Source organism: Oncorhynchus keta, chromosome 26 (assembly GCF_023373465.1).
Source record: "Oncorhynchus keta strain PuntledgeMale-10-30-2019 chromosome 26, Oket_V2, whole genome shotgun sequence".
NCBI lineage: Eukaryota > Metazoa > Chordata > Actinopteri > Salmoniformes > Salmonidae > Oncorhynchus > Oncorhynchus keta.
In genome coordinates this window covers 2,970,910-2,996,733 of record NC_068446.1, presented here as the reverse complement: position 1 = coordinate 2,996,733, position 25,824 = coordinate 2,970,910, and the positions used below count along the sequence as shown (strand labels likewise).

At 42.6% G+C, this 25,824-nt stretch overlaps 2 protein-coding genes and 1 long non-coding RNA gene across 18 annotated transcripts in view; 2 read left to right on the top strand and 1 right to left on the bottom strand.

Moving 5' to 3' along the window:
• The window catches only part of zc3h3 (zinc finger CCCH-type containing 3), a 120,811-nt gene extending 113,612 nt beyond the window's left edge, over positions 1-7,199 (top strand). For 2 of the 16 annotated variants that reach the window (XM_052480049.1, XM_052480033.1), the window contains exon 12: positions 5,670-7,199. In XM_052480049.1, coding sequence (XP_052336009.1) covers positions 5,670-5,701 — 32 coding nt within the window. In that variant the 3' untranslated portion in view covers positions 5,702-7,199. The remainder of the gene's footprint in view (positions 1-5,669) is intronic. The other 14 variants (XM_052480048.1, XM_052480047.1, XM_052480046.1 and 11 more) reach the window with 14 other exon arrangements.
• On the bottom strand, positions 669-5,234 carry LOC127911975 (uncharacterized). The gene is made up of 3 exons (XR_008079905.1): positions 2,804-5,234; positions 2,552-2,635; positions 669-2,467 (listed from the first exon to the last, which is right to left on the bottom strand). It is a non-coding gene; the product is annotated as an uncharacterized LOC127911975 (long non-coding RNA).
• A 10,437-nt stretch (positions 7,200-17,636) lies between the features above and the next one.
• Positions 17,637-22,285, top strand: LOC118358829 (transcription factor MafAa). The gene has a single exon (XM_035736761.1). It carries the CDS (start codon positions 18,774-18,776, stop codon positions 19,698-19,700), a length of 927 nt encoding a protein of 308 aa, XP_035592654.1. The 5' UTR covers positions 17,637-18,773; the 3' UTR covers positions 19,701-22,285.
• The last annotated feature ends 3,539 nt before the right edge of the window (positions 22,286-25,824 follow it).

Genomic DNA, 25,824 nt, shown 5'->3' with positions numbered 1-25,824 from the left:
CTCTCTCTCCCCTGTGTCCCCCTCTTTCTCCCTTTACATGGACTATGGACCTCAGTCTCTCTTCATCTACCTGCCCCCCCCTCTCTCTCTCTCCCCTGTGTCCCCTCTTTCTCCCTTTACATGGACTATGGACCTCAGTCTCTCTCCATCTATCTGCCCCCTCTCTCTCTCTCTCTCCCCTGTGTCCCCCTCTTTCTCCCTTTACATGGACTATGGACCTCAGTCTCTCTCCATCTATCTGCCCCCCCCCCCTCTCTCTCTCTCTCCCCTGTGTCCCCCTCTTTCTCCCTTTACATGGACTATGGACCTCAGTCTCTCTCCATCTATCTGCCCCCCCTCTCTCTCTCTCTCTCTCTCTCTCTCTCCCCTGTGTCCCCTCTTTCTCCCTTTACATGGACTATGGACCTCAGTCTCTCTTCATCTATCTGCCTCTCTCCCTCTCTCCTCCTCTCTCTCTCTCTCTCCCCTGTGTCCCCCTCTTTCTCCCTTTACATGGACTATGGAACTCAGTCTCTCTCCATCTATCTGCCCCCCTCTCTCTCTCTCTCTCTCTCTCTCTCCCCTGTGTCCCCCTCTTTCTCCCTTTACATGGACTATGGACTCAGTCTCTCTTCATCTATCTGCCCCCCCCTCTCTCTCTCTCTCTCTCTCTCCCCTGTGTCCCCCTCTTTCTCCCTTTACATGGACTATGGAACTCAGTCTCTCTTCATCTATCTGCCCCCCCCCATCTCTCTCTCTCTCTCCCCTGTGTCCCCTCTTTCTCCTCTTCTCTCTATTCTCCTCCTTAACCCTCCCTTCATCCCAGCTTTAGTATGTCTTTAAATCCTGCAGAGGGTCTTGCCTGCATCATTGGTTATTCCTGTCTGGGTTAGCTGCTGTAGCACATGCTGACTGTGGTTTATACGTGTGAGTGTGTAGAGCCAGGGATTATATGGAACCAGGGCTCCCTTCCGGGAACACAGCAGTCAGGGCTCAGTGTATAGCTGCTGTGGTGCCCAGTGGCAGTCTCCCATGGGCACGGAAGGCTATTTTAATGTATGGGTACAGTGTTAGCAGGGTACAGAGCAGCTACCAGTCACAGTAAAAACACAGTATATACAGACAGAGAGGAACAATACAGTGCATTCGGAAAGTATTCAGTCGTTTTTGGGGGATATCTGTACTTTACTATTTATATTTTTGCATTTTACTGGGTGACTTTTACTTGAGTTTTCTATTAAGGTATCTTTACTTTTACTCAGGTATGACAATTGAGTACTGTTTCCATCACTGGCTGTAACATAACAAAATGTGGAAAAAGTGATGGGGTCTGAACACTTCCCGAATGCACTGTACACACACACACCATACACACACACTTTGGCACACAAACACACAATCCTCCTGAGACACAACAAGTGGTCAGTTACACACACACACACACACATAGACCACCTTCAACTCTGTGTCCAGTGCAGTTAAGTGTTACTAATGAGCGCTGGTTTATCCCTCAACACACACATAACCACACACACACACACACACACACACACACACACACACACACACACACACTCTCCATACCCCTGTGGCTTGTTAAGGGTGGAATCCAAACAAGTTCCTCTCCACTGGGACTGTTGCAGTGACCGTATTACTGCCACACCAGCACTCATGACCATAGTATTACCGGCACACCATGACCGCGGTAAGATTCCATGTGACCATTGAGTCACGGGAATCTCCTTTCATGCACTCTGGACATGCATTGGTCGTAATCCGATTCGCTAACGGCCATCAGGTCCCAATGGACTGGTACTCAAGGGCTCGATTGTCCCTCTAACCACGCTGACATCGATGGAAAAGTCACATCAAACACTTATCATCACAACAGTGTCGTGCTTTTAACACCTCACTTCGCTGTGATGGTCAATTTGAAGAAAGAAGTTCCAGTTGGAGAGTAAAACATGGTTGTTGTGGATGTTTCAACAGCGAAACGGACACCCATTTTAGAGCTGATGCTTATGAGCTGTTATACAATATATAGCCTTCCCCATATTACACATTGCAGAAAAAAACACAAAGCAAAACCGATTTAAGATGTCTTTGGTACATAATTGGTTTAGCCAAAATTAAACAAATTTGGGTCATTTGCTTTTGGGTGTGGACTGTGTTAGTATGTATACTGGATGGTTACCTTACGCTACGGTCCAAAAGTTCTATCCAGGAGTCTGGGAGAGAACGCGCTGTATAGCCGGCCCTAGGCGATGCTGCCGGTTCATTGATTGTACAGGGCTGCTTACAGTGAATTTGTATTTGATTTTGAATAGCCTATTAATAGGGATTTTTTAAATTTATTTTCATAACGCGAAAACATGTTACTGTCGATGTTCCCGAAAAGATATCACTTTGTTTCCCAAGTGAAGCACTGGGTAGATGCAGGAATAGGGTTGAAGAGCCCATGGCATACAGAGTGTGGGTGGGATGTCACCTACCATGCAGCTCCTCAAACAGTGGTAGATGCAAGAATAGGGTTGAAGAGCTCATAGCATACAGAGTGTGGGTGGGATGTCACCTGCCATGCAGCTCCTCAAACAGTGGTAGATGCAGGAATAGGGTTGAAGAGCCCATGGCATACAGAGTGTGGGTGGGATGTCACCTGCCATGCAGCTCCTCAAACAGTGGTAGATGCAGGAATAGGGTTGAAGAGCCCATAGCATACAGAGTGTGGGTGGGATGTCACCTGCCATGCAGCTCCTCAAACAGTGGTAGATGCAGGAATAGGGTTGAAGAGCCCATAGCATACAGAGTGTGGGTGGGATGTCACCTGCCATGCAGCTCCTCAAACAGTGGTAGATGCAGGAATAGGGTTGAAGAGCCCATGGCATACAGAGTGTGGGTGGGATGTCACCTGCCATGCAGCTCCTCAAACAGTGGTAGATGCAGGAATAGGGTTGAAGAGCCCATGGCATACAGAGTGTGGGTGGGATGTCACCTGCCATGCAGCTCCTCAAACAGTGGAGTGAAATAAGTGTTTCTTCTATTGATTTCTCAGCTGCTCATATTAAGCACAACTCCTCTATCAAACTGAAGTTGTGTATCCGGCCTCATTGATCAACGAACTAGCGGGAAAGAGTGAGGCCTCCATTTGCTGTTTGACTGCATACACATTAATTGTCCCTGTACCTGCCCATTTGGTAATGGGTCACCGAATCAAAACTAATTTCACATATTAGTAAAGACGAGATTAAATTGAGAATAGTCTGATGGGTAAAAATATGATCACTTGATGGGAGAACGGCTGTGCAGTCTGAGGCGAGGAACAAAGTGCAAGCTTTTTTCTGACTTTCTCAAGTCATCATTCGCCTATAGTCACATCATGCAGCCCATACCGTGCATTCAGACCTCTTGACTTTTCCCACATTTTGTTACGTTATTCTAAAGTTGATTATATATTTTTTCCCCTCATCAATCTACACACAATAACCCAAAATGACAAAGCTAAAACAGTTTTTTTTATTAGAATTTTTAATCTAATTTATGAAAAAGGTGGAAGGTGAACCTCTGCCCCAGTCTGAGGTCCTGAGCGCTCTGGAGCAGGTTTGAATCAAGAATTGCCGTAATTTGCTCTGTTCAACTTTCCCTCGATCCTAACTAGTCTCCCAGTCCCTGCCCCTGAAAAACATCCCAACAGCATAATGCTGTCACAACCATGCTTCACCGTAGGGATGGTGCAAGGTTTCCTCCAGACGTGACGCTTGGCATTCAGGCCAAAGAGTTAAATCTTAGTTTCCTCAGACCAGAGAATCTTGTTTCTCATGGTCTGAGAGTCCTTTAGGTGCCTTTTGGCAAACTCCAAGTGGGCTGTCATGTGACTTTTACTGAGGAGTGGCTTCCGTCTGGCCACTCTACCATAAAGGTCTGATTGGTGGAGTGATGCAGAGATGGTTGTCCTTCTGGACGGTTATCCCATCTCTCCAGAGAGGAACTCTGGAGCTCTGTCAGAGTGACCATCGGGTTCTTGGGGACTTCCCTGACCAAGGCCCTTCTCCCCCGATTTCTCAGTTTGGCCGGGCGGCCAGCTCTTGGAAGAGTCTTGGTGGTTCCAAACTTCTTCCATTTAAGAATGATGGAGGCCACTGTGTTCTTGGGGACTTTCAATGCTGCAGAAATTTTTTGGTACCCTTCCACAGATCTCTGCCTCGAAGAAATCCTGTCTCGGAGCTCTATGGACAATTCCTTTCAACCTTATGGCTTAGTTTTTTTCTCAGACATTCACTGTCAACTGTGGGACCTTATATTGACTGGTGTGTGCCTTTCCAAATCATGTCCAATCAATTGAATTTAGCACATGTGGACATCACCCAAGTTGTAGAAACAGGATGCACCTAATCTCATTCAAGTCTCGTAGCAAAGAGTCTGAATACTTATGTAAATAAGGTATTTCTGTTTTTTATTTTCAATACATTTGCACACAAAAAAATCTGAAAACCTGTTTTCACTTTTGTCATGATGGGGTTTTGTGTGTGGAAGATTTTTTTATTTTTAAATCCGTTTTAGAATAAGCTGTGAACGTAACAAAGTGGAACAAGTCAAGGGGTCTGAATACTTTCTGATTTCTAAGATATTCTAAGGTTCGTATCATTCACTACTAAAGCTGCCAAATCACTCTAAATCTTGTGTAGAAGACCTGTTTCAAATGATCACTTTCATGCCATTTCATATGCGCATTTGCTCCAGATTGGTAAGAATATCCTTTCTATTTTATTCACCTCGGTTCAATGATATTCTTCTTACTATAAAATCATATAATATAAAATAATGGCACGGGACTCAGGCTGTATATTGTCAGCTAACTCAACAAGCCAACTGCTTATGGCAGGTGCATATGCACACATAACATACAGTAGACCAGGTGCATATGCACACATAACATACAGTAGACCAGGTGCATATGCACACATAACATACAGTAGACCAGGTGCATATGCACACATAACATACAGTAGACCAGGTGCATATGCACACATAACATACAGTAGACCAGGTGCATATGCACACATAACATACAGTAGACCAGGTGCATATGCACACATAACATACAGTAGACCAACTCATATTCTGTTTTTCTGACATTTTCTTCATAACATTTTTCTTTAGATCTGACTAAAATAAATTATGGATTTATTGTGATTTTTTTGTATATTGAATTGATTTATTACACTTTTTTTTAAATGTAGATTCCAAAGGCACACATCAGCAGATTGTATGTGTGGAGGCCTGGAGATGCCAAACTTTACGTTAATTAACGGTTAATTACCGGCAGTCTGTTGCACGACAATAACCGGCTGACAACATTTCATGACCGCCACAGCCCTGCTCTCCACTTTACATAAATTAACCCAATAGCTATGCATCACTGCCGGAGCACACACACACCCCTGTTCTCCCATTCATTCAGTTCCCAGTTTGCTCATCAGCGGAGATGCCATCACTCAGGCTTTCAGTAGGACAGAGGAGCCCTGCGTTTCACCCATTCACATCCTCAGGCACACCGTCACACACACACACACAGCCTGTCGTTTTGTGCACCCCTGTGGTTGTAGAGCGATCTCTCTGCTGTCTGACATGTTAGTTTTGTTGCTATCTTTCATCTCAATCTGTTTATGTTGTGTCTGTCTTGTCTTCCATAGAGAGAATACTGCAGATCAAGCCTCGACTCTAGAACTACAGGAACTAGAATGGATACTGCCTGTCTGTCTTGTCTTCCATAGAGAGAATACTGCAGATCAAGCCTCGACTCTAGAACTACAGGAACTAGAATGGATACTGCCTGTCTGTCTTGTCTTCCATAGAGAGAATACTGCAGATCAAGCCTCGACTCTAGAACTACAGGAACTAGAATGGATACTGCCTGTCTGTCTTGTCTTCCATAGAGAGAATACTGCAGATCAAGCCTCGACTCTAGAACTACAGGAACTAGAATGGATACTGCCTGTCTGTCTTGTCTTCCATAGAGAGAATACTGCAGATCAAGCCTCGACTCTAGAACTACAGGAACTAGAATGGATACTGCCTGTCTGTCTTGTCTTCCATAGAGAGAATACTGCAGATCAAGCCTCGACTCTAGAACTACAGGAACTAGAATGGATACTGCCTGTCTGTCTTGTCTTCCATAGAGAGAATACTGCAGATCAAGCCTCGACTCTAGAACTACAGGAACTAGAATGGATACTGCCTGTCTGTCTTGTCTTCCATAGAGAGAATACTGCAGATCAAGCCTCGACTCTAGAACTACAGGAACTAGAATGGATACTGCCTGTCTGTCTTGTCTTCCATAGAGAGAATACTGCAGATCAAGCCTCGACTCTAGAACTACAGGAACTAGAATGGATACTGCCTGTCTGTCTTGTCTTCCATAGAGAGAATACTGCAGATCAAGCCTCGACTCTAGAACTACAGGAACTAGAATGGATACTGCCTGTCTGTCTTGTCTTCCATAGAGAGAATACTGCAGATCAAGCCTCGACTCTAGAACTACAGGAACTAGAATGGATACTGCCTGTCTGTCTTGTCTTCCATAGAGAGAATACTGCAGATCAAGCCTCGACTCTAGAACTACAGGAACTAGAATGGATACTGCCTGTCTGTCTTGTCTTCCATAGAGAGAATACTGCAGATCAAGCCTCGACTCTAGAACTACAGGAACTAGAATGGATACTGCCTGTCTGTCTTGTCTTCCATAGAGAGAATACTGCAGATCAAGCCTCGACTCTAGAACTACAGGAACTAGAATGGATACTGCCTGTCTGTCTTGTCTTCCATAGAGAGAATAATGCAGATCAAGCCTCGACTCTAGAACTACAGGAACTAGAATGGATACTGCCTGTCTGTCTTGTCTTCCATAGAGAGAATACTGCAGATCAAGCCTCGACTCTAGAACTACAGGAACTAGAATGGATACTGCCTGAACACCAAATGAGCTTTTGAAAATACTACAGAGACGTATGTATTGAATGCTTATGGAAGCTCTGACGTTTCTCAGACCCATATCTGTCTGCTCTCAACTCAGGGTCTTTAATGTAGCTAAACGTTTGCTTTATGGACTCATACATTTCATACAGCAATGATGTTTGTAATGCAGATTGAATTGATATTTGAACATGTTTAGTTTTTTTGTAAATTGGAGCTTGATGAATTTCAAATAAAATGTTATTACTGTACATGCCTTTTGTTGGACTTTGTTTTGCTCTTGGGTCGGGGGTGCTAGCCTCTGATTGTCTGCTCTAAGGCCCATGTATTCTGATAAAATAACTATTACCCACCAACCTCTCTCCCTCCTGCATTCTCTCATCTTCCATCCCTCTCCAAGATCGGTCTCTTCTCCAAGATCATCGTGCTCAGTCTCTCTCCCGCCATCTCTTTGTGTCATATAATTAGTGTGTAGGGAGATGGAGGGTGGCACAGAGAGGATGTTGGGCTGTGTAATCCATCCATTACCTGCCTACCGAGCCCAGAGCTGATAATAAAACTATTACTACGCCCCTTTGTGTGTTTGTGTGTGTGTATATATGTGTACAGCTCCTGATATTTAGACCATTAATACGCTATTTAACCGAGGCGTCGTCACAGTGACGAATTACTGTTGCGTCGCCCTGGGGAGCATGTTCACACAGCCGAAGTTACCACGGCAACACAGAGCATTAATACACGCTAAGGAGCTCACACACACACAATGTAGACCAAGGTTATTGTAGTAGCTAAACTAAAACTGAAACAAATACGAAAACGAATTATGAAAAAACTATTTTAATAAACTGAAATAAAATAATTTACAAAACTAAAACTATACTGAAACTATTATCTTTGACTCCAAAACAAAACTAAAATTCAATAAAAACCATCATGAATTATGTTCAGTTAGTTTTCTTCGTAAACTTTGGGTAAAAATCTAATGGAGGTTTCCATGTGGTTTTCAAGCGTTTGGGGCGGGGTTCAAGCTCCTGAATCTGGTGGGCAAATGACGTTAGGAGACGGCAATGTTTCCAATAGGTCTAGCTTGTGCATCACTATCACTAGCTAAACCGGGGGAAAACGGCTAGCTAGCTAACTTGGTTATTCTCACAAGCATAAAAGGCATTTGATTGGCGTAAACCACAATGCATCAGTGGTGTGGACATGGGCGAAACACCAGTTTCCTTCCACCATACTGTTTTGCATCAGTCTCAGCGCCATTCCCTTTAAATACAAGTAATATTGAGATAGGTTACATTGAACTGATTAAGCCAATGACCTGACCCATCAGCTTATGTATAACTGCCCCACAATGCAATTGTGTAACTATGTATCTTACAGGATGAATGTGCAACAAGCTCTCACTGCAGAATCCGTTTGTCCATAAACGTCAAATGTCAAAGGTCGTTCATTCCGAATGATTAAGGGTTAAAGTTTGGGATAGGGTTCAAGCGAAACAACTCCAAGGTTAAGTTTAGGCCTTAACTCTGAACGGTTAAAGTAACTGCCCAGTGTTTCCAGATTAATTTAACTCTGAACGGTTAAAGTGCCCAGTGTTTCCAGATTAATTTAACTCTGAACGGTTAAAGTGCCCAGTGTTTCCAGATTAATTTAACTCTGAACGGTTAAAGTGCCCAGTGTTTCCAGATTAATTTAACTCTGAACGGTTAAAGTGCCCAGTGTTTCCAGATTAATTTAACTCTGAACGGTTAAAGTGCCCAGTGTTTCCAGATTAATTTAACTCTGAACGGTTAAAGTGCCCAGTGTTTCCAGATTAATTTAACTCTGAACGGTTAAAGTGCCCAGTGTTTCCAGATTAATTTAACTCTGAACGGTTAAAGTGCCCAGTGTTTCCAGATTAATTTAACTCTGAACGGTTAAAGTGCCCAGTGTTTCCAGATTAACTTAACTCTGAACGGTTAAAGTGCCCAGTGTTTCCAGATTAACTTAACTCTGAACGGTTAAAGTGCCCAGTGTTTCCAGATTAATTTAACTCTGAACGGTTAAAGTGCCCAGTGTTTCCAGATTAATTTAACTCTGAACGGTTAAAGTGCCCAGTGTTTCCAGATTAATTTAACTCTGAACGGTTAAAGTGCCCAGTGTTTCCAGATTAACTTAACTCTGAACGGTTAAAGTGCCCAGTGTTTCCAGATTAACTTAACTCTGAACGGTTAAAGTGCCCAGTGTTTCCAGATTAACTTAACTCTGAACGGTTAAAGTGCCCAGTGTTTCCAGATTTCTATTAAATATGTTTAACAATATAAATGTTTTTCCTTCCAATTCGTTTTTATTAAGTATGCTAAAAAAACTGCTTTTCTGAGTTGGAATGGTGTGGATGTATACAGGTTATAAAAAATATGCACACAGGTAGACAGACCGCTGATTGGCCAGCTCATCCTCCTCAGGGAGATGACATCATGTTCTATGAGGAAATTGCAAGCATTTTTTAAATGGTCTGGATTTTTTTTTTAAGTGTTTTTTTCTCCAATTATATGCTTTGGTTACAAATGCGAGTATATGACTAGTCAACTCATAACCAAATGATGTTGTTAACAGAATATTAACTTTTCAAAGTAAGGGTTGAGGTTTGTGATAGAGTTAAAACACAAAACAGTGCCTAGAACTGGGATTGAGCTCGTGACCCCCGGAGCCGGAGCTCGCGACCCCCGAACCCGGAGCCTATGGCTTTACAACCATCCGCCATCCCCGTCCACAACGCTGTAGAAAACTGCAAGTCTACTTGGTGGTTATAGGACTCGCTCTTTCCCCTAGTGGCCGGTTTTGTAGTGATCTCCCGACGTCCTGCTTACCTGGACAGATGTCGAATTTCACAGCGGATCTTGAGCGACCAAGCTGGAATGAGGACAGGATGATTAGGAAACAACAACTACCCTTTCTTTCAATATACCTTCATGCAGAACGTGCACACCAGTTCTGCCCACTGTAACAATCAATGTGCTCATGTGTGCATGTGACTGATCCACCTGATTCTCTATGTGATCTATTGACAGTGGAAAGAGAGAGAGAGCTCGACATGATTGTAACACGAGACAAAATTCACAAATTCTACACTACAATGTAGTCAGGTCTTAAAAATGCAATATGCAGAAATCGCTCCGCCATTTCCTGGTTGCTAAAATTGTACAGTAGCATTTGGTGGACCGGAAAAGCAAATTGGTACAATTTAAGGTCATGTGGCAATCAATTATGCAGACACTAGGGATGGGGGCGTGAGGGTCTGTGCAGATGAGATGTTGTCGTTGTTTGTGTGCATCTGTAAATCGATGTTTGTATCCGGTGTGGATTTTTAATTTATTTTTTATGAAAAATCAAATATTTTTTAAAGAACAGGAGCACACACCCGGTACCCCACGAGGGTGTGATTTCTAAAAGGTTTGATTTCTAAAAGATGTGTCCTGAGATTTGGTCTAAAGTCCTAAATGAATCAGGAATGAGCTTGGTCAACTATACCATAAGGACCCCTTATTCATGTCCTCATTACATGTGCAAAAAGACTCACTCGTGGTCTGTAAAGTTTAAACAAACAATATTGGAATCACCATGGTCAACTCCATCTGCCTGATACATTAAGATGGAATATTAATTTTTCTTCAAATATTTTACGTTTTAATTAGGTGTTAGTTATTAAGAAACTGAGAGAGAAAAAAAATGCTGCTCTCTACAATGAAGAAGGAAAAAAAGATATACAGTACCAGTCAAAAGTTTGGACACACCTACTCATTCCAGGGTTTTTCATCATTTTTTACTCTTTTCTACATTGTAGAATAATAGCAAAGATATCAAAACTATGAAATAACCCATATGCAATAATGTAGTAACCAATGTTAAACGAATCAAAATATTTGTTATATTTGAGATTCTTCAAAGTAGCCACCCTTAGCCTTGATGGCAGCATTGCACACTCTTGACATTCTCTCAACCAGCTTCATGAGGTAGTCACCTGGAATGCACTTCAATTAACAGGTGTGCCTTGTTACAAGTTAATTTGTGGATTTTTTTCCCTTCTTAATGGGTTTGAGCCAATCAGTTAGGGGTGATATACAGAAGATAGCCCTATTTTGTAAAAGGCCGAGTCCATATTATGGCAAGAACAGCTCAAATAACCAAAGAGAGACGCCAGTCCATAATTATTTTAAGATAGTCAATGCGGAAAATGTAAAGAACTTTAAAAGTTTCTTCAAGTGCAGTCGCAAAAACTATCATGCTCTATGATGAAATTGGCTCTCATGAAGTCCGCCACAGGAATGGAATACCCAGAGTTACCTCTTCTGCAGAGGATAAGTTCATTAGAGTTACCAGACTCAGAAATTGCATATAACACAGAGTTCAAGTAACAGACACATCTCAACATCAACTGTTCAGAGGAGACTGTGTGAATCAGGCCTTCGTGGTCGAATTGGTGCAAAGAAACCACTACTAAAGGACACCAATAAGAAGAAGAGACTTTCTTGGGCCAAAAAACCCAAGCAATGGACATTAGACCGGTGGAAATCTGTCCTTTGGTCTGATGAGTCCAAAGTTGATATTTTTGGTTCCAACCGCCGTGTCTGTGAGACGCAGAGTAGGTGAACAGATGATCTCTGCATGTGTGGTTCGCACCGTGAAGCATGGAGGAGGTGGTGTGATGGTGTGGGGGTGTTTTGCTGATGACACTCAGAATTCAAGACACACTTACCCAGCATGGCTACCACAGCATTCTGCAGTGATACACCATCCCATCTGGTTTGGGCTTAGTGTGACTATCATTTGTTTTTCAACAGGACAATGACCCAAAACACACCTCCAGGCGTTGTAAGGAGAGTGATGGAGTGCTGCATCAGATGACCTGGCCTCCACAATCACCCGACCTCAACCCAATTGAAATGGTTTGGGATGAGTTGGACCACAGAGTGAAGAGGAAAAGCAGCCAACAAGTGCTCAGCATATGCAGAAACTCATTCAAGACTGTTGGAAAAGCATTCCAGGTGAAGCTGGTTGAGAGAATGCCAAGAGTGTGCAAAGCTATCATCAAGTCAAAGGGTGGATACTTTGATGTCTTCACTATTATTCAACAATCTAAATATTTAAAAATATATTTAAAAAAAAAAATCTTCTCCATAAGCATCAACTCCATCAGATGTTTGTCAACTCAATTCCATCAGAGTGCTGAAAGATCTGATTAGAGGGGGGGGTTTAATGGAGATTTTTTCAAAATAATAATTTTCCATATTTTACAAATGTTTGTATTTAACTCATTTTTAGAGGCAAAAATATGTTTGTTTTTGAGTATCTGTTGTCAACTCCGTCAGAGGCTTGTCAATATCTGAATCACTGTTCTGCAACATATTTGTACATTTACATTTTGGTCATTTCCAGGCGCTCTTATCCAGAGCGATTTACAGTAGTGTCAGCATACATGTTCATATTTCATACATATTGCTCAACAATTTAAGTATTTGCTGTGCAAGATCTAAGGGATAATGTTTGCTTTATAAATGTTGTTTTACGTTCTAAATCTAGAAAAACAAAATGCTAACGGAATTAGCTCTGGAGCATATAATAGTGCTATAAAATATTCTAGATATATATTTCTACAACATTTAAAAATCTAAAGATAGAATTAAACAATCAAGGTTTTTAAACACTTGTTGGACAATAATTGTACAAATGAAATGCCTTTTATGGTGACTGAAGGAGTTTACATAAATCCAACAAGTTGTATTTTATGAAGACATTTTGGGGGGGTTGTGTGATAGCTGATACTTTGGTCTATCAAGCATATAGATTAAGACAAATATCTGTGGGGGGAAAAAGTGTTGATTGTCCGGGGTCTTTCAAGAATTCTTGAGCTCTAAAACAGGAACATTTTCTCTCGGCCTCATGGCAAAATGTGTAATAAACTGTGTGGTTCGAGCCCTGAATGCTGATTTGGCTGGAAGCCACGGTGTATCAGACCAGAGGTATTACGGAACGTATTTGATCAAATGTTACTGTTCTAATTTCGTTGGTAACCAGTTTATATGATCAATAAGGCACCTGGGGGGGTATGTAGCCAATATAACAAGGCTAAGGGCTGTATCCAGGCACTCCACATTGCATCGTGCATAAGAACAGCCATGGTATATTGGCCATATACCACACCTCCTCGTGCCTTATTGCTTAAAAATAGCATGAGATTAGCTATTAAACTGTCGAAGACCGGGAGCTATTACTCATCCATCCTCCCTTCTTATTTCCCTACTCCCTTCTTATTTCCATCCTCCCTTCTTATTTCCATCCTCCCTTCTTATTTCCCTACTCCCTTCTTATTTCCCTACTACCTTCTTATTTCCATCATCCCTTCTTATTTCCATCCTCCCTTCTTATTTCCCTACTCCCTTCTTATTTCCATCCTCCCTTCTTATTTCCATCCTCCTTCTTATTTATTTCCCTACTCCTTCTTATTTTTCCCTTATTTATCCTCCCTTCTTATTTCCTTCCCTACTCCCTTCTTATTTCCCTTATTTCCATCCTCCCTTCTTATTTCCATCCTCCCTTCTTATTTCCCTTATTTCCATCCTCCCTTCTTATTTCCCTATTTCCCTACTCCCTTCTTATTTCCATCCTCCCTTCTTATTTCCATCCTCCCTTCTTATTTCCCTACTCCCTTCTTATTTCCATCCCCTCCCTTATTTATCCTCCTTCTTATTTTTCCCTATTTCCATCCCCTTCTTATTTCCCTACTCCCTTCTTATTTCCCTACTCCCTTCTTATTTCCATCCTCCCTTCTTATTTCCCTACTCCCTTCTTATTTCCCTACTCCCTTCTTATTTCCCTACTCCCTTCTTATTTCCATCCTCCCTTCTTATTTCCCTACTCCCTTATTTCCTCCTCTTCTTATTTCCCTCCTCCCTTCTTATTTCCATCCTCCCTTCTTATTTCCCTACTCCCTTCTTATTTCCATCCTCCCTTCTTATTTCCATCCTTCCCTACTCCCTTCTTATTTCCCTACTCCCTTCTTATTTCCATCCTCCCTTCTTATTTCCATCCTCCCTTATTTCCATCCTCCCTTCTTATTTCCCTACTCCCTTCTTATTTCCCTACTCCCTCTTGCTGAAGATGTAAGTGCCTTAGACAGGTGTCTGCTGCTGCTTGTCTCAAACCCTCAACACAGGCTGCTGAGCTCGGCAAAGCCTAATTAAGATCAATATTTGAATGTTTTGTAAAAGCGCACAAGAAAAGGGAGAGGAGAGAGAGGTGTGTGTGTGTGTGTGTGTGTGTGTGTGTGTGTGTGTGTGTGTGTGTTCTCCGCAGTAGCATAAAAAATACAAACTTATTATAAACAGAGTGGCTATTCCATTGATAAAGATCAGTTTCTTTGTGAGAAATTATTCATTAGCTCTCTCCTCACTCGTCCCAACTATTTCCTTTCCTTCTGTCATTACCTCTTTCCCTACATTATCTTCATGTCTCATAGATTCAAGATGTGCAAGTATTGGATAAAGTAAACAGACTTTTTCACTGACTCAATGTAAGCTTTGGCAAACACCGAACAACATGTAGGCAGGTATGTAGGGTTTTCTGTCAAATCTCCATTTAACACGTTGCCTCTTTCTGTTGACCTTCTATTGGCTTCATAAAGTGTGTATGTGTGTCCCTCTAGAAATTGAAACTGATTCCTTAAGACCAGCATTTAAGACTTTAAGATGGCCACAAAAACTCTGTCTCTGATAACCTTACCACACACACACACACACACACACACACACACACAGACCAAGGAGTAGACTTTGGAAAGAAGAGGGTTAACTTCGCCCAAAGCTTGCGCTTGTGCCCACCCTGCTCAAATAATCTCCCACTCGCTATGTGTATCTCCCCCTCGTGCTGATGTCCATTTTTGCTTAAATCGGTAAGAACTGCACCAGCAGCGAACACCCAATATGCAAAGACACAAAGGAATCCCTGACTTCTTCTAAATGTATGTCTCAAGGCCTCGGCCACACACACTTCCCTCTCACAATGAATGGACCAAATGGCAGATCTTCTTAAATGTGGCATTTCAATGCAGACTGCTTAGCTTGGCGTTTGGGGTCCGGCTCCTGCTTATTTGATAAAACCCCAACCCCCGTTATGATGACTTAGTGCACCTTAAACTTCAAATACCTTGATATTTCTGTCCCGTTTTCATCTTACAGTCCTACTTTTCTTTTCATCTTAGCCAGCAGATTTGAGCCAGGAAGAGAGAATGCCTCCCAACTGGCACCCTATTCCCTACATAGTGCACTACATTTGACCAGAGCCCTATTGGCCATGGTCAAAAGTGGTGCACTACATTCGCAATAAGATGCCATTTGGGAGACAAATAGTGTATTTCACATCTGTAGTGTTGGACAGGAAGTTGAGCTCAGCGCAGTGTCAGGACGCACACAGTGTATTTCACAGCTGTAGTGTTGGACAGGAAGTTGAGCTCAGCGCAGTCAGGTGCAGGTTTTATGGTGGCTATTGGCTACTCTTCTGGCCCACTCATCTCATATTATACCTGACTTAAGTTAACTTACTGCTTGCCCTCCACCTTTTTTTTTCCCATCTCAATATCACTAGACCACCCGAGTGTGGGGGCCTAGGGGCCATGTAGGTTAATTTGACAATGCACTACCATTACGCATGGCTCCTAGACCACACCAGTCTCTCTCTCTGCAGGGCCTAAAGGGCTATGAAAAATATATTCCTTTAATTTATACTAAACAAAAACAGAAATGCAACATTTTCAAACATTTTACTATAATGGAAATCAGTCCATTTAAATAGATTCCGTAGGCTCTAATCTATGGATTTCACATGACTGGGAATACAGATATGCATCTGTTGGTCACAGACACCTTTTTAGAAAAAAAGGTAGGGGCATGGATCGGAAAAGATTATCTGGTGTGGCCACCATTTGGCGCAATTATCGTGCTGAAACAAGAGGGTATGGTGTCGGATGAACAGCGCGACAATGGGCCTCAGGATCTCGTCACGGTTGCTCTGCATTCAAATTGCCATCGGAAAAAAATGCAATTGTGTTCTTTGTCCGTAGTTTATGCCTGCCCATACCATAACCCCACCGTCACCATGGGGCACTCTGTTCCTGTTTACATCAGCAAACCACTCATCCACACGACAGCATACACGTGGTCTGCGGTTGTAAGGCCGGTTGGACATACCGCTAAATTCTCTAAAATTACATTGGAGGTGGCTTATGGTAGAGAAATGAACATTAAATTCTCTGGCAACAGCTCGAGTGGACATTCCTGCAGTCAGCAGGCCAATTGCACACTCCCTCAACTTGAGACGTATGTGGCATTGTGTTATGTGACAAAATTGCACATTTTAGAGCAGCCTTTTAATTGTCCCACGCACAAGTTGCACCTGTGTAATCAGCTTTTTGATTTGCCACACCTGGTCAGGTGGATGGATTATTTTGGCAAAGGAGGAACACTCACTAACAGGGATGTAAATACATTTGTGCACACAATTTAAGAGAAATAAGCTTTGTGTGCATATGAAACAATTCTGAGGTATTTTATTTTAGCTCATGAAACATGGGACCTACACTTTACATGTTGCGTTTGTATTTTTGTTCAGTGTAATATGACAAATAACTATTCTACCATTATGCTTTAATTGCCCCTCGACTAAACGCCTAACCCAATTTGCAGAGAAAAGACACAAGTGGGCAGAATCTCAGTATTCATCCTACCCTCCCTTGAGACGCATATCACTGGTATCGACGTTCTGCTCAACCTTCTGCTTTGATTTTCTTTAGCCCGGGTGCCTCTCCAGATGAAGACGTATGTCTCCATGATGGGAGGCGTACATTGGGCGTTCCGCGCACGATGGGGGAGCACGTTGCACGCGAAGTTTAATTATTTTGTCGATCCGCGGAGATGGGTCGGCATGCAATTTGTAGTTAATTGCGACTTAAAACCCCGAGCAGGGGCCATCACGTGGAATAGCCTAATTGTAATTAATCCCCCAACAATCGCCCGGACCCTCAGCAGTTTTTTCAGACCACAGCTGCATAGGACATGTGTCCTTGTATGTGGTATAATATACATCAAATAAGAAGTGTATAATCACACCTCTCCAACTTTTACCATCTCACTTCAGCCCAATATTATCTCATGCTTTTTTTCTATACGCTTTTCATGAGGTGTTTCATTCAGTTTTGAAGTGAAACCTGAGACAACTTTTTGTTGTGTGATTTTTTTATGAGAGCGTTAACGGGACTCCCCTGCTACCAGTGCTCCCATAGGGGCTTTACGGAGTGGCCAAGCACCTCAAACTTAACCAGACTCTCTTGTTTAGTCTGTTTTATAATAATAATATTGACAATTCTAAAGTTTCTGTCATAGACTGGAATAGATATATTATCACCACTGTTCACCCCCCTCGTGCAGTTGCACGATCTCGTCGCTAGAGGGGGGAGATGAACCTGTTCCGCGAGCATGAGTTCTGCGTTCCGACAGCTGCCGGCTGGTCCCAGCGCGAGATGTTGCTATAGGATAATGCAAACACACCGCTGTCATCTTCTCCCATTGGTCCGACACATACGAGGTGGGAGTGTCGGGCGCGTGGTGTCTTTAAAAGTGCAAATTGCCTTTCCCAGCGTCTCAGTGACACTGCGATGTTGCGCTGCACTGCAGAGCCGAAAGTCACGGCCATCTGCCGGATAGAGAGAGCCAACTGTGAAAGGAATTCATCAGCTCACACACACATATACACACACTCTCACACACAGGACGCAACGTTCCCAGAGTGAAAGGGAAAACCGTGGGGACCGGCGCATTCGTGAGTACACAGCAAACTGATACATATGGACTGACCATTCAGAAACGGCACCAGTTAGTCCTGTGTCCCACCACCGCTTAAGGAATATCTATTTTTAATATACATACCTATTTTTTTTGCTTGTAAGAACTCTTGAGAACTGTTTTTCTCCGAACCATTCCATTGTGGACTCCAGCAGATGCAGAAAGTGGGAGTTTTTTTTTGGTATTATTATTATTTTTTATACGCATCTTTTACGCGCGCGTGTCTAGTGCACAGTGATTTTTTTCCGAGCAGTCATGCTCGTGTCTTGCGTGGAAAGTTTTATTCTGGTCATATGTAACACATGCTGCATGCTGCAGTAACTTCAGTCGCGAGCATCGCGAGCCTTCCTGCTTTCCTCCTGCAGAGAGCCTGGACTCGCTGTCCTTGCGTCAGTCGAGGCGAAGAAGAAGGATACAGGAAAATAGATACATTTTTTTAAACAGACAACAAGAGAGCAACAACTCCAGAACAGGAGATGAGAAAATAAAACCATCCCCTGTGCTGCTTTCCTTCACAACCACTGACTGAAGGACAGTAAATCAGAAGGCGCGAGTCGGTACAGAGGTGGAGGGAGTACAGGACCGGTTGGTATCTCCAAATTTCACCCGGGGGCTCGAGTTTCAGCCGGACCTGGGCCGTGGTATTAAAAAGTGAATTTGACCTGGGATAAATTGTCAACAGGAAAATTGGCAGAGGAGAACTGGCAGGTGTACAAGTTAATTTGCGTGCATACATATATTAACACCGGCGCCGCTATACATAGTAGTTGTTTTAAGGACTAGCAGTTTAATACGAAGTACCCCCTCATCTATACAACCTTACAACTCCACGCACCGTGCACACAGACGTCCTCTTCGAATCGAAGAAGCAATCTGCATCCGCGAGGGCTGCCCAGTGTCCTGCCCGGTGTTGGTTTGGCTGAGAGGGCGGGAGTCGTCGCATGGACTGACATGGCCACCGACCTCGCCATGAGCGCAGAGCTGCCCAATAGCCCACTGGCCATCGAGTACGTCAACGACTTCGACCTACTGAAGTTCGAAGTAAAGAAGGAACCTCCAGAGGCTGACCGTTACTGCCACCGCCTCCCCCCGGGATCCCTCTCCTCCACCCCGATTAGCACGCCCTGCTCCTCCGTGCCTTCCTCGCCCAGTTTCTGCGCTCCCAGCCCCGGAGGCCAGTCGAGCCAAAACCTGGACAACGGCGTCAACAGCAACAACAGCGGCAGCAGCAACACCCAGAGCGTTGGCGGTAAGCCTCAGTTGGAGGACCTGTACTGGATCCCCAGCTACCAGCACCACATCAACCCCGAAGCTCTCAACCTGACCCCCGAGGATGCGGTGGAGGCCCTCATCGGCAACGCCCATCACCACCATCACCACCACCAGGGCTACGAGGGCTTCCGCGGGCAGCAGTATGTAGGGGAGGATCTATCCGCGACCTCGGCCGGTCACCATCACCAGGCCCACCATCACCACCACCACCACGGACACCGCCTCGAGGACCGCTTCTCGGACGAGCAGCTGGTCAGCATGACAGTGCGCGAGCTCAACCGGCAACTGAGGGGGTTCAGCAAAGAGGAGGTGATCCGCCTAAAGCAGAAGAGACGCACGCTCAAGAACCGAGGTTACGCGCAGTCCTGCCGCTACAAGCGCGTGCAGCAGAGGCACATGCTGGAGAGCGAGAAGTGCACGCTCCTGAGCCAGGTGGAACAGCTGAAGCAGGACGTCGCGCGCTTGGCCAAAGAGCGGGACCTCTACAAGGAGAAGTACGACAAGCTGGCGAGCCGAAGCTACAACGGTTGTGGGCCCGGTAACAACAACAGAGACCCCTCCAACGGAAACCACGGGAAACTGGCCTCCACGGAATTCTTCATGTAAGAGACTTACTCGTGACATGACTTTTGCCCCCTTCTTAAACGTAATTTTAATTTTAATTTCATTTTAAATATATTATTTATATTTTTCTTTTTGGATTTTTGTTTACAGTTATTCCTTTAGGAAAACAAGTACAACATAGCATAATGCTTCATACTTAAAGAAACAAGCCAGGTAGGTGCGCACATCGGCTAAGTAGCCTATTTTATGTGCGCAGATATAATTGTTCGATAAGTCTTAAAGATGCTCTTTGAATGAACTTCAATACACCAAGACCTCTTGATCTCGACATGGGATCACAAACTGTCAAATCAATAGACTGATTAATATTTTATGATGCAAAAGATCTCAGAGAAACCCTGATTAACATTTGGAGTCTTGTGAATCAAACTTGGCAAAGTCGACCTACTGAACAGAAATAAGAAAAAAACTGAAATGTTTTTCTCAGACAATTAAATCCCTACTTGTTTGTTTTGAAAAGAGCCTTGAGCATCTTGAAGCTGGTGGGACTCAAGGAAGAGAACCCGGTATTGATTTTATCATTGGGACTGAATTGAAATCAAAGTGATCGAACCACGGAAAAAAGCAATACACCTTTGCAGCTCCTGCAAGCCCCGTTGATGTACCGGACTGTGAGGATGGAGGGGACTCTCTGATATAGCCTTCCATCCCCGTTAACGGAAAGGGAACATTTGAATATTGCAAGTCTAGTTCCATCCCTTTTAGCAACCCTGCATGCAGGACATGTATGGCACGGTAACCCAAACCTCCAGTCATCTAACACGAAAGCATGGCCCATGGTTCTTTCCTCCTGTCTTGGTACTTTCCTCTCCTCCTCTCTCATCCTTCTCTTCCTAGATTAAGGCCAAGGACGCGTCTTAACCGATATTTTCAATCGATTTTTCTATTGTTTTAAACAAAACAAAAACAAAACAAAAATAAATGATCAACTGGGCCAGATATTAGACTTTATTTATTCCCAAGTGTACATATGTGTAGAGAACAGTTTTTGTGTTATTTAGTTACCTTACTTTTGAAAGCTTTTTTTGCTCGATGATGATTCAGAACGTCTTAATACAATGTTACAGCATGCAAATAGTCTACGATATCCTCTTACTTCTACTGGACATGTGGCCCATATAATGTAAACGAGAAGCATAACTGCACTAAGATAAGAAACATTTTGGGGTAACATTTATTGTTATGGCGTATTGATAGTTATGGTAATTTAATTTTACCTTTATTTAACCAGGCAAGTCAGTTAAGAAAATATTCTTATTTTCAATGACGGCCTGGGAACAGTGGGTTAACTGCCTGTTCAGGGGCAACGACAGATTTGTACCTTGTCAGCTCGGGGGTTTGAACTCGCAACCTTCCGGTTACTAGTCCAACGCTCTAACCACTAGGCTACGCTGCCCGTAATAAGGTGGATATAGAAATTCGATGGGAGGTTATTTACATAATAGCTACAAATATAAGGATGGCATTCGCTGCTAAAACTCTATGCACCAACTTAACTAAACTCTTAATTAATGGATTTTTTAAAAATTGTATAATAATAATAATAATATTAATAATAATAGGTGATCTCGCGGCTTGTGAATACTAATTAATTAAGTCCGCAGTACGGTGTCTTATAGCTCAATATATCTTCTGTCTGATCTGATGTGTTGAGAGATGGCTACAGAGGATGCTTGTTTTTTGGCATACAAATTAGAATATTTTGAGCTGAGGGTATGGTGCCGACTTAGACTAACTAAAAAACCTTACTGTCATCAAGAAATCCCTGGATCATGTGCTACCTGCTGCCTGGATATATGATGTGCGATATTGTGCAGAAGTTCTGAACCACTTTGTCAATGCCAGTTGTTAGTGTAAGGCTGATGGCGACCTGGTTGACACGACAAGGATAATTATGAGAGGTGTTTGCAAGTCGAATCATAATTAAGTGGAATAGAGGTGTTGTTTTTTTTACCTCCCAACATGCTGCACAGAATAAGATAATTAATTATCTTGGATAATTGCATAGATTTTAAGTGAACCTCATTGTGGTGCAAATGCAATTCGTCTTAACTTAACGAAATAACTTATTTTGGTACTTTGTCTGATCTTTAAACATTTTACAAAAAGATGTCCTATTTTAGTGAAAAGTTATTATTGATTGATTATCAATAAATTCATTCATCACTCAATCAGACAATAAAGAGGAGGAGATGTGTCATTGGCCTCAGAGATTTATCCAGTGTTTTTGGTGCTAAAATTATTTAGAATTTTTAGACGTGAAACAGGCCTAAACACCAGCATCATGACAAGATGGTGAAGTATATTCTGCACGGTGCTGTCGATGCCGCGTTCCCGTGAACGTCGAAACTAGGAAACTCGGAAATATCCGACTTTTCCAGAGTTTCCTATTTCCGACTAGTATGTGAACGCTATATCTTTAGGCTATATATGAGTTCTATATATTTATTCGATAAACGTTTAAATGTCCCAAGTGTGAATAAGTCAAAACAAAGACATGTTTCAAAATGGAATGTTGTTAAGAATCTTGTTTTCAAAATGTTTAATAAAAAATTCTGTCCAAAATCTGTTCATCCTTCCCCATGTCTTTCGTTTAAATGTGCCTTCAAGCATTGATCAGTTAGGCTCCGCCGAAAATATCATGTTTACTCAATACACACACAAGGTTAAAACATCTACAGTAGCCTTATAAGAAAATAAATAGCAGTTTTTTTTATAGGCCTATGAATCATTTCGAAAATAATTGCGCAAATTAAACACCTCTCGCCTGAAGCGCTCGCCTGTTTGCAATAGTAAAGACCTGGATTGCCTTTAGAGAACGAATATCTCACATGTTCAATTAAATTACAGATGTTCTAATTTTGAGAATATCCGGTTAAACACCAGCGGATGTTTTAGCTATAACCGAGCAATTCAAGAATCGTATATATATATATATATATATATATATATATAGGCCTAAATGGAAAAAAAAATAATCAGGAAAAATGCAATGACAATTTTCTAATTGGCCTATAGGCTAGCTCAGAGTTAAACAAATGAACGTAATTTTAATAGTTTAGATATCCTATGTTTGTGGATTATGCTATATTTAAACTACTTTTCAGGTTCTGCAACAATTGTCCATCTAAATAAGCTACTGAGCTCCAACGAAATGAGAAGCAATCTGTTGCAAAAAGTATAACACACAGGACCGAAACCACAATACTCATATTTGTTTTATTTAAAATGTACAATTATGATATTATTATTATTATGACCCTTTCATCATTATCCTGACGTTCTTGTTGTGCTGTATTTTAACCGAGATAAGCTACACGTGAACTTGCCTACTTTCCTCATGTCAAACGAAACAGTGTAGTCTATATCACACATCAACCGCAATTTCTGTAAGGACGCACATTAAGTCTAATTTAACCGACAGAAGATGGGCACGAGCTTCTCCAAGTCCCTCTGCTCGGTATCCGGTAACACCGCTGGACCAAATTGTCTCTCTATACAGCCGTTTAGGCTAGTCAACTACTCTGTGCAGCCCTTTCTCCACTTATCACGAGCTTCCCACTGGGCAAAAACTGTTCCCATGTCATTTCAACAAAAACATTCTATGTGATGAAGTTGAATCAACGTGGAAAACTGATTGGACTTCAAATAAGGGAATTTCGTATTTTTTTTCACCCAACTTTTAACCTAAATCCAATGACATGTGCGTGTTTTTCTTGAATTCACGTCAGTTGAAAACTCAAACGAAATGTAAATCAAAACTAGATGTTGAACTTAGTCTGTGGCCAGTGGGTTGTAATTGTCCGGGGAAAGCCCTGCGCGTCACCATGTGATGGATGGATGGCTCATGGACTTCGCGCACGTTTACTGCCCTGGGCTGGAGGTTCAGAGACGTCGTTGGTGTAAAAGGTAGGAGAGCAGACATCTCTCTCTAAGCGCAGTGAGCATGTTTCTTCGTCCACGTGGAGTGTTTAAACAGTGTGTTTAGAGCAGTCAGGCCTAATTTTGGTCCATCCCTTACAAAACAAGAATGCAGTTATAGTGCATTATAACTGCAGTATGCTGCAATCTTGTTTTGTAAGGGATGGACCAAAATTAGGCCTGACTGCTCTAAACACACTGTTTAAACACTCCACATTACAAACTAATTACTGCAGTAATTATGCAGTGAACTGCAATTACTGCATTCAAAATACCACAGTTGACTGCAGTTACTGCACTTTTAATGCAGTTTCAAAACTCAACTTTTTATGCAAAGGATTCATTCAGGTGTGTGTGTGTGCATGTGCGTCCGCGCATGCCCACCCACCTGTGTGTGGGTGTGTGTGTGTGTGTGAGTGACACAGTGGGGTGTCGGTGCTGTTTAAGATGAGGGGGACAATACTTTTGTTTAATGAGCATGACCTTATTTCATATTCAATGACTGTCATTCATTGTTCCGTTCACCCAGCTCAGTGTAACATCGATAGGTTTAGGTTACTACATGATACTAGAATTTTCCCTGCACCCATCATGAGGTTGCTACAACCTAGTCAATGAATGAAAGTTTACAATGTAGGTGCACAGGTTTAGAGACAAATGAGAGTAGTCAAGGTGACACTGTCAATACAGCCTTGCACACTCTTGCCTGCATCTAGCTGACTTAGAGTGTAATCCTTAGTCCAACAGTTGCAAACTAGAGTTTCTATTGGAGAAATTCAGGGATGTTTATCCCTGTTTTGTTGCATTTGTTTTTTTTAAGAAACATTTTTTAACAGAATCAGCAGAATGAATACAGTGTCATGATAAGTATTTTCCTTCATTCTAATTTTCTCTACTTTCGCATATTTTTGATCATAAATGTCATCAGGTCTTCAATCAAAACCTAATATTAATTATTATTATTATTAACCTAATATTAGATAAAGGGAACCTGAATGAACAAGTCACACAACAATTACATACTTATTTCATTCATTTTATAAACAAAGTTAAGCAACACCCAACGCCCCTGTGTGAAAAAAAAGTAATTGCCCCCTTGTGTAACCGGTGTGAAATGGTTAGCGGGGTGCGCGCTAATTGCGTTTCAATCGGTGACAGTCACCTGGCTCTGAGACTCGGAAGTAGTTGTTTCCCTTGCTCTGCAAGGACTGCGGCTTTTGTCGAGCGAGATAGGTAATGATGCTTCGAGGGTGACTGTTGTCGATGCTTGCAGAGGGTCCCTGGTTCGAGCCCAGGTAGGGGCGAGGAGAGGGACGGAAGCAAAACTGTTACACTTGCACTCAATAACTGGTGTGCTACCTTTAGCTGCAATGACTCCAACCAAACCCTTCTTGTAGTTGTTGATCAGTCTCTCAAGTCGCTGTGGACACATTTTGGATGACTCTCCCATGAAGAACTGCTGTAACTTAGTGGCATTTGTGGGGTTCCAAGCAGGAACTGCTCGTTTCAAGTCCTGCCACAACATCTCAATTGGGATTTAAGTCTGGACTTTGATTAGGCCATCCCAAAACTTCAAATTTGCTGCTTTTTAGCCATTTTCACGTAGACTTGATTGTGTGTTTTGGATCATTGTCTTGCTGCATGACCCAGCTGGCTTCAGCTTCAGCTCACAAATGGATGGCCTGTTATTCTCCTGTAGAATTCTCTGATACAGAGCAGAATTCATGGTTCCTTCTATTAAGGAAAGCCGTCCAGACCCTGAGGCAGCAAAGCATTCCCAAACTATCACACTGCCACCACCATGCTTGACCGTTGGTATGAGGTTCAGTTTTGGTTTTCACCAGGCATAATGTGACCCATGTTTTCCAAAAAGTTGACTCAAGTTTGCAAAAGAAGCACCTGGATGATCATCAAGACTCTTGGAAGAATGTTCTCTGGACAGATGATTCAAAACTACACCTTTTGGGATAACGTGGGTCCCATCACATGCAAACCCAGTTCACTTTCATAGCAGCCACATACAAGCAGCATGATCACTTTGCTCGTTAATTCCTTCTCGCATCTAAGAACTCTCCTCCGATCACTTTTTCCCTTGACTTGTGGACTTCAGTGCTAGCTACCATAGCATCCCTCTGTTTAAGCTGGGTGTTTGAGTAGGCTAAACTAGCTAGCTGCATTTGCTAGC